Consider the following 9,960-nt stretch of genomic DNA (forward strand, 5'->3'; position numbering starts at 1 on the left):
GTGTGGATCCTCTCGTGTGTTTTCAGATGTGATGAATGACTGAATCTCTTGTCACAGTGTGCACACTTATAAGGTTTCTCTCCAGTGTGAATCCTCTCGTGCTGTTTTAAACAGTTTGCTGGAGTAAAAGTCTTTTCACACTCAAAGCACATGTACTCTCTCACACCAGTATGTATTTTCTGATGTTTTTTCAAATGTTGTAGATGTGAAAAACTCGTTCCACACAAATAACATGAATGTGTCTTCTCCTTTGTATGAACATTCATGTGCTGCTTCAGAACTGAAACCCACAAAAATGTTTTGCTGCATTGATCACATCCGTACAGTTTCTCTCTAGTGTGGATGTTCATGTGATTCTTAAGGTTTGATGAGTATGTGAAACTCTTCCCGCACTGATCACAAGTGAATGGTTTCTCTCCAGTATGAACTCTCATGTGACGCTCAAGACTTGTTTTGTGTGTGAAACTCTTTCCACACTGAGTGCAGGTGAAAGATTTCTGGGCTCTTCTTTTCCTTAAATCTTTCTGTTTGGTTTGAGAGCAACTCCAAGGTTTTTCTCCAGTTTTAACATGATTTTTTCTCCTCAACTTCACTCAATTCTTCGTTCTTGTTTTCTTCAATCAACTCTGAAATAAAAGTAAAAAATTTTCATTTTCAATAACTTTTAAGCAGCAGAGAAATGTGGACATAAAGGTCAACCCTTTCCTATTAAAACAAACTAAAATCAATATCTGCTTGAAGCGTTATAACCATCAGTATTATTAATGAAGAATCAGGGTTCATCAGAATTCATCAGGGTTTCTTAGTTGGTCATTTTGATGCAACCCTGAAACTCCATGAATGAGGTACATAACTGATCTTCTAATTATTATTTTTAGAACATTATAAATCACAAATCCCATTTCTACAGAGAGAACTATTAAATATGTTTGATCAACTACACAATTATCTAATATAATGTTATTGAAAAAAGTACCCTATTACAGCAAACCTAAATCTGCTTGAAGCTTTATAACCTTCTGCATTATTAATGAAGAATAAACACCAACCTGTTAGTTCTTCAGTGTCTTCAGTGTGTTTCATTCTGCAGGGTTTGTGGGTGGAACTTCACTGAATATGAATTTATGTCTGGAAGGCAGATTTGACAAATTTTAAAATAATTTACATAGTTAAGCATTTATGTATTAGAAGCAGAAGAGACCAGAGCCTTACAAATAAAAAAAAGTGTTGGCTCTTTGTAAATCATTATATTACTGTATTAAAAGTAACAGCATCAACACAAAGAGCAGATCAATTTAAAATGCTCATTCAGTAACACTGCAATCACACATGTGCTAATTCACACATTCTATGCATTTGTTTTGTCTGTCTTTCTGCTGTTAACATTTGTATCTGTATTTTTTTTCATTATGTTGCCGTTACTGAATGTGTCTGATCTGTGAGACGAATGAACACGAACCGATATCAAGTTTTGCTGCTGCTCTTTTTTATAACGTTATTCCTCTTTTGACATTTAACGTTATATTTCGCAGATCAAATTTGTTAGTTACTTTACGTGGTTAAAATTAAGCACAGCTGCTAAAAACTAAATATAATTAGTCCGTATGCCACGTGGGATATTTTAAATCTCTACAGAAATATGAAGAGATTTATAATATATACAACTGGAAATATTACATTTTTGCTTTGTGGTACTCTTTCTGTTTAAAGAAGATTTTATGATGACTGTCAATTACTGCACATATAAAACTATAACATGTTAATAACTTACTTTAATTGCTCTGAATGTAGTTGTTAGAAAATCAAACACGTTGTTCTAAGTGTTTAAGTCAGCAAACACAATAACAGTGCTGTACTCAATGAAAACAAGGCAGAAAGGACCTCGTATATGCTGCATAAACAAACTGTGTAAAGTGTATTTAACAGTTAAATAAGTGAAATACTGTGATCTGCTCACCTCTCCTCAGAAGACTCGACGCTGACGGAGTGAGCGCGCGCTACTGATGACGTCATCGCCGCGAGGCGGGATCAACAAAAACCCGCCAAATTCTATTTTTTTTCTTTTGCTTTATTTCTTTTTTTAAAACAAACATACAGAGATACTTAACGTCAAACAGAACACAAACAAAAAATGGGGGATACATATAACAACTATACATCATGGAGGGTAAAACATTACATTTTACAAATATTTTTTTTTAATATGAGAGACGTTTTTATAAATGTCTTGTCCCTAGTGATTGAAATCAATGAGCCATTCAATATTTTAAGTTCTTTACAAAAAAAAATTAAAAGAGGGAGTAATAGACATTATTTTTGCTTTATGTAGGCCTACATGGAACTTCATCTGATCCAGTATTACAGTTTAAAAAAAGGATCATAGATTCATCTATTGTAATTCTTTTATAAAATATATCAAAATCCAACATAGATACCTGCTTCCAAAAGTCTTCAGTATGTTTTCAGTTACAAAATAAATGTGTTTCATTTTCTAAACTACAAAAATATAATTTTGGTGAGACATCTTTTCTAAACTTTTTTCTACAGGGATAGTACCTATGCAATATCTTAAAATGTTATTCCTTTGCCTTATTTGGTAGTAAAAATGTATTAGTTGCCGACCATATTTTCTCAGTGAAGGTATGGATAAGAATTGTTTCCACTTTATGAGTGCTTTTGGGTGACAGCTGGCATCACGAGTAAGACATGTTCTAATATGTGAGTTATTACACTTAATATCCATGATATTAATACCTCCAATAACAAGATTTTGAATTTGTCGGACAGCTGAATTATAACAGAAGTATTTTCACACGGTAAAGCAATTTAGGGGAAATGCTTTTCACAACCAAATTATAATCTCTACAGGAAGAGCCAATCCCTGAGAAAGAAACACATTGCTGATAACTATAAATCTCACCGTTATATTCAATAAGTTTGAAATAAATATAATTCCCTTGTCAAACCATTATTTTTTAAATATACTCTTGTTTTTAGACAACACAAATGGGTTATTCCATAGTATACATGTGTGTGGAGAAAAATAATGCATAAAGGCTATTTTCCATGCGTCTACACTGCATGCCTGTATATTTACATCGCAAGTACATCTGCACTTTGTTGTTTATGATGAGTGAATTCACTGCAAAACAGCAGAATTCAACCAGTAGAAATACAGTGTTTCAGTGAGTACTAATCTGAACACCTCTGATTGGCTACTGCATACATATATCTAACAGAATAACATAATCGTTTGTGATTGGTTATAATGCGCAACGCTGTAAAAAAAGAAATATGAAGCAGCATGAGAAGACATAAATTTAATGCCACAATTTACACTTTTCATTTAATTTTCACTTTATTATACGTCACAAAAGAAAAAAAAGAGGGGAAATGTGCAAAAGATCACTCATCTTACTAAAAAAGGCTAATATTATCACTAATGGTATGGTGTTTTGCTTGCCCGTTATTACACATAGATCAACAACAATCAATTTCTGTCCAACTTCAAAAAGAAAAACAAATAAATTTTTTGGGGGGATATGGTATTTTTACATTTATTTGGCTGAATTTGTCAAAGTTGATGTAAACTGAATTTCCTTTAGAGGAGGCAGAAGGCTTTGCCCAGAGCTCCACACAAGCTAGAGCTGCCACTGTGTGCCATTCTTCTTCTACAGTATTATACTGAACTGACCAGCAACTTCAGTGATTAAGAAACACTCTTGATGTGTGATTCAGTTGCAAATTATGCCAAATTATAGAAAAGTTTGTGTTTTTTAAGGTATTTTGTGACTTTTCTGGATTTGATATTTTATAATAGTGAATTTATCATTTAAAAACATGAAGCAAACAGTAAAAATGAATGACTAATAAGCCAATAAGTGCTCCTCTGCTGCTTTCTACTGGTTAAAGTGGTAACTTGATGTATTATTTATGTTAAAATATTTGTTTGTTTACCACAAAATGTATTTGGTTATGCCATAAAATAACATTTAAATTGGATAATTTTTAGAGCTTTAAAGTGCTGTAAATTGTTGTGTTGTCACTGAAAAGTGCTTGAATTTCTCTCTCAAAAGTTTGAACAAACCCTGAAATTAATGAGGTAATAACATTTGACTATTTCACCATGGTATCTGAAGTTAGTATTACTTCTGGTTTTCTACATCAGCGCTGTTTGTTCTGTTTATAACAGATAATTCTGTGCAGAATTCAAGCGCTTCTTTCTGGATCTCGCAGCAGTGTGCAGTAACAGTGTCGCGAGATCAACACTGGTTCTGTTCTGAGCTCTGGTCAGTTTGCACGTGTTTGCGCTGCGCTCAGTTATTGGTCCGAGCTGATGAGCAGCTCAAACGAGTAGCGCTGTTTTGTTACACTTTTGTTTCGTTTGCCGTTTGAAGTTTCTCATGCAATAGAAATGGCAGCGATATATTATTGCAGAGCTCTAAAATTGTTTCCTATTACAGCAAATCTAAATCTGCTTGAAGCTTTATAACCATCAGCACTATTAGTGAAGAATGAAGAATAAACACCAACCTGTGTGTTCTTCAGTATCTTCAGTGTGCTGAAATAATCCTTAAGCATGTAAATTTATAATTTCCTTCAGTTTAATTTAAATGTGCAATTAAAATAAATACAAATAAATGTATATTTTAAAGTTTAGAATTAGACAGCCTTGCGTTGTGTAGACAATTGCATAGTGAAAATTACCCCAACGCACCACCTAGTGTCCAACCTACTCTAATACTACTATAACATGTTTAAATGTGAACAAGAGCATTAACAGAGATTAAAAGAGAACAACATTAAAGAAATCCTTTATTTATAACATGTACATGAAAAATCTAAAAGATTAGACACAACTATGGGACAAGGTCGTGCCGCAGCACGCAACAGTGAAAGGAACCTCAAGGTTGTAAATATGTGAAATTGTATAGGGCCCCATTCCTGTATTTTGCCTGGGGCCCCCAAATCACTAAATCCGCCCCTGTCTAAATGCTGTAGGACTCGTCTGCATTTTAGCTCGCATTCTCCAGTGATTTAATAAAGGGCATATGCTATGACACGCAAAACATGATTTTTGCTTCATATATATATTTTTTTAACACTGCATTTGTAACTTAAGTAACGTAATTTTATTGACATAAGTAACTGCAATCAAATTACATACATTTTAAATGTAACTCCTTACTTTACTGCGTTACCAGGAAAAGTAATTAGATTAGAGTAACGCGTTACTATGTATAGTACACCACAATATATTAGAACAGGTACCCCATAGTTTCAAAATACTTGCAGTCTAAATCATTTTAGTTTCTGCAAATGATTGCAATTATTTGTAAAAGTAATGACAGATCTATTCCTGTTACAGTAATGCTTACATTTCATCTGCACTTTACTAGAAACATTCTGATTCTGAAATCAAGGGATGCTGTAAATAATGATCAAACTCTGATGTGGTTTGTCTCCTGTTTTTTTTTGTTTTGTTTTGTTTTTCTTTTACAGTGAGAATTGTCATGGTACTCTTTCAGTTCAGCATCTGTAGGAAATGACTTTCTTATATCACGACGAATCTTCTCCTTTATGTGAATCTTCAGGTGTTTCTTCAGGACTGATGCTCAATGAAACTGTTTACTGCACTGGTAAAATGGTCTTTCTTCAGAACGTGTAGGCAGAGGTTGAGGTTCTTGAGGTTTGTTTTCTTGTTAATCTCTTCCTGCTTTGATTACAGATGATGGGCTCCATCCCAGTGTGGATCCTCATGTGAATCTTCAAGTCAAGTCAAGTCAAGTCACCTTTATTTATATAGCGCTTTTAACAATACAGATTGTGTCAAAGCAACTGAACAGCATTAATTAGGAAAATAGTGTCAATAATGCAAAATGACAATAGTAAACAAATTTTTCAGTTAAAGACAGTTCATCATTGAATTCAGTGATGTCAACATCCAGCTCAGTTTAAATAGTATCTTTGCAATCAAGTCAACGGTATCTTCAGACTTGATTAATATGTGCATCTGGGCAGGTGACATTAACTTTTTGGCTTCTGGTTTTCCTTTTTTGTTTTCCTTTCTCAGGTCTAAAAGAAACATTAAATCATGTGAGCTTTCAAATGAGAAAGAAAGTGAAGCCTAAAGTCAAGATCACTGATGAGCTCAAGAGACATTTCAATCTCATCAAATCTGCTCGACAGCTGCTGTGCACGATTATGATCTATTTTACTGTCATGAAGATGACTTGTGTTATAAATCACTAATTTGGTCATGAAACTCTAGATGGCACAGGCTTGACATGTAATCTGTAAGCAATCACATTATTTACTACACAACACAGGCTTCTTCAGCATGATGACTGAGGAATGAAGAATAAACACCAACCTGTTTGTTCTTCAGTTTCATGATGTTTCATTCTGCAGGTTCTGGATCACTCATCTTCTCTCTGTTCTCTCCTTCTGCTGTCAACCATGATTGCTTTCTGACTAGTTCTGCCAAAAACAAACGTTTCATTTTTAACAGACATGATGTGAGATGAACGATCAATATTTTTATAAATAAAAAAAGTGACATTTATCATGTAACTCAAGATCTTCAAACAGCGCAGGACAACATGGATCAGGTTTTGTAAAAGACACAGCAACACACTATTTTTCTACGTTAACAACACCAGCGTCGAATCGAGGCTTCATCTGGCACACCATTTATACTTAACACAAGCTCGGACACATCAGTTCAAATGTCACTAACTCTTGTTATTAGGAAATTGTAGGAAGTTAATAGTTAATAGGAAACACTTATTTCTTTAGTCAGGACTACCCATACATAGCCTGGAGGGTTTTTTTTTTTTTTAAATACTGGTGCATTTGATGTCTAGTGTGCACAAAACAAATGATGAAAAATGGTGAATTGTAATTAAAAAGTGAAAATTTGTGAAACAATTTTTAATTGAATCATGACCCCCAAAATCGATATGAATTGAATTGTGCAGTAAAGAAAGATTCCCACCCCTAGTAAACAGTATAAATGTGTAAGTCAGAATAATGAGAAACCTTCTCATACTAATGAGTTATGTATTATAATATTCAGAAAATAAATCTGATAATAACGAGATCTTTCAATGGGGTACTTCAACATCACATTATAATTAGAACGTTTTGTAACAAAGAGATACTGTATTATAATAATGAGATACTTTCTCGTAATGACTAAATATGATACTTTCTTATAACGACTTACATCTCAATAATAAGATACTTATAGATTATTTCTCAAAATGAGATATTTCTCATAATAATGACATATCTCATAATGAGATACTTTCTTGTAATCGCGAGATAATTGTCCATAATAATGAGATACTTTCTCTTAACTCTTTCCACGTCAAACACAGAATTTTCCAGGTTTCCAGGTTCTTGTTAGATGCTCTGGCGCGCTATTACACATCTCCTGAATGAGTCTAGAACGTCCCGATCAAAAACACAAGAGATCGTTCGTTTCTGCGTCTTCCTCGTTTATGTAAGCAGATGCATATGAAAAATAATGCGATCATCAACAATAAACGGCATATAGCTAAATGAAATGTCTACTGTTACAGAATGAAATGTCAATCCAGGAAGTGGTAAAGGCCTGTGAAGATTTGGGGTACTGATGAAAGCAATCTACTGCATCTTTACTTTGATCATTGTATTGAATATTATCCAGATGTATTATTTGATAAAAACATCTCCTGATTTTTGCTCAAAATGTTGCTTTTTTTATTAAAAATATATATATTCAAGTGTCAATTAAAAAAAAAAATCTTGAAGCTAGAATAAAACAGATTTTAAAAAATCGAGAGACTCTGTTCTTTATTTTGATGTGTTGCATGTTCAGATATTCATGCAACAAAATATTCTGGGGACCATGAAATTTTAGTGATTTTCCAGGTTTCCAGGTTCTTGTTAGATGCTCTGGCGCGCTATTACACATCTCCTGAATGAGTCTAGAACGTCCCGATCAAAAACACAAGAGATCGTTCGTTTCTGCGTCTTCCTCGTTTATGTAAGCAGATGCATATGAAAAATAATGCGATCATCAACAATAAACGGCATATAGCTAAATGAATTCTAGATTATTTCTCAAAATGAGATATTTCTCATAATAATGACATATCTCATAATGAGATACTTTCTTGTAATCGCGAGATAATCGTCCATAATAATGAGATACTTTCTCTTAACTCTTTCCACGTCAAACACAGAATTTTCCAGGTTTCCAGGTTCTTGTTAGATGCTCTGGCGCACTATTACGCATCTCCTGAATGAGTCTAGAACGTCACGATCAAAAACACAAACGAGGAAGACGCAGAAACGAACGATCTCTTATGTAAGCAAATGCATATGAAAAATAATGCGATCATCAACAATAAACGGCATATAGCTAAATGAAATGTCTACTGTTACAGAATGAAATGTCAATCCAGGAAGTGGTAAAGGCCTGTGAAGATTTGGGGTACTGATGAAAGCAATCTACTGCATCTTTACTTTGATCATTGTATTGAATATTATCCAGATGTATTATTTGATAAAAACATCTCCTGATTTTTGCTCAAAATGTTGCTTTTTTTATTAAAAATATATATATTCAAGTGTCAATTAAAAAAAAAAAATCTTGAAGCTAGAATAAAACAGATTTTAAAAAATCGAGAGACTCTGTTCTTTATTTTGATGTGTTGCATGTTCAGATATTCATGCAACAAAATATTCTGGGGACCATGAAATTTTAGTGAAAATGCTGGTGGTGGCTGGCAACTTTTTTTCAAAAACGCTGGCGGGGAAAGAGTTAATTATTACTCGCTTCTCTCCGGTGTGGATTTTCACGTGATCGTTAAGGGTCCCTTTTAGTCTGAAGCTCTTCCCACAATGATCACATGCATGTGGCTTCTCTCCAGTGTGGATCCTCTCATGTATTTTCAGATATTCTGACCGACTGAATCTCTTGTCACAGTGTGAACACTTATAAGGTTTCTCTCCAGTGTGGATCCTCTCATGCAGTTTTAAACAGCTCGCAAATTTAAAAGTTTTCCCGCACTCAAAGCACATATAATCTTTTACACCAGTATGTATTTTCTGATGTCCTTTTAAACTTTGCAGCATTGAAAAACTCTTTCCACACACAGAACATGAATGTGGCTTCTCCTTCGTATGAACTGTCAGGTGTGTCTTCAAGTGTGATGCAGTAAGAAATGTTTTGCCGCAATGATGACAAGCGTGCGGCTTCTCTCCGGTGTGGATCCTCATGTGCCCACTAAGGTGTGCTTTCTGTGTGAAGCTCTTCCCGCACTGATCACATGTGAATGGCTTCTCTCCAGTATGAACTCTCACGTGAAGCTCAAGACATTGTTTGTTTGAGAATCTCTTTTCACACTGATTGCACATGAACGGTTTCTCTCCGGTGTGGATCCTCATGTGAAGCTCCAGATTTTGTTTATTTGGGAAGCTCTTCCCGCACTGATCACATGTGAATGGCTTCTCTCCAGTATGAACTCTCACGTGACGTTCAAGATGGGATTTACAAAAAAATCTCTTTCCACATTCATGACATTTGAATGGTTTCTCTCCAGTGTGGATCCTCATGTGACTCTTAAGGTGTCCTTTCTGTGAGAAGCTCTTCCCGCACTGATCACAGGTGAACGGTTTCTCTCCAGTATGAACTCTCATGTTAAACTTAAGAATACGTTTGGTTTTCAAACTATTTCCAGACTGAGTGCAGGTGAAAGATTTCTTGCCTCCTTTTCTTTAAAAATGTCTTTTTAGTCTTTGAGCGACTCAAATGTTTTTCTCCAGGTTTGTCATGATGTTCCTCCTCCTCTTCACTCAGTTCTTCACTCTCCTCGTTCTCTTCTATGAGGCCTGAAATGAAAGATGTCAGCACTAATGTAATAGCAGAAAGTAGATGTGCTACTTAAGACAGGTTTTGTGGTCCAGTCT

The 9,960-nt window shown here is 34.6% G+C and overlaps 1 protein-coding gene and 1 long non-coding RNA gene across 2 annotated transcripts in view; both read right to left on the bottom strand.

Moving 5' to 3' along the window:
- The window catches only part of LOC107700080 (gastrula zinc finger protein XlCGF8.2DB-like), a gene marked incomplete at its 5' end in the record, with an annotated part of 13,413 nt that extends 3,717 nt beyond the window's left edge, over nt 1–9,696 (bottom strand). Inside the window, 2 exons of the mRNA XM_016501631.1 lie at nt 288–493; nt 8,826–9,696. Of these exons, the coding sequence (XP_016357117.1) occupies nt 288–493; nt 8,826–9,696 (1,077 nt within the window). The remainder of the gene's footprint in view (nt 1–287; nt 494–8,825) is intronic.
- LOC107700157 (uncharacterized) lies at nt 595–2,038 on the bottom strand. Its single transcript, XR_001635524.1, has 3 exons — nt 1,958–2,038; nt 1,050–1,128; nt 595–626 (listed from the first exon to the last, which is right to left on the bottom strand). It is a non-coding gene; the product is annotated as an uncharacterized LOC107700157 (long non-coding RNA).
- Nucleotides 9,697–9,960: the final 264 nt, after the last annotated feature.

This window comes from Sinocyclocheilus anshuiensis, unplaced genomic scaffold, assembly GCF_001515605.1.
Source record: "Sinocyclocheilus anshuiensis isolate Anshui unplaced genomic scaffold, SAMN03320099.WGS_v1.1 scaffold597, whole genome shotgun sequence".
NCBI lineage: Eukaryota > Metazoa > Chordata > Actinopteri > Cypriniformes > Cyprinidae > Sinocyclocheilus > Sinocyclocheilus anshuiensis.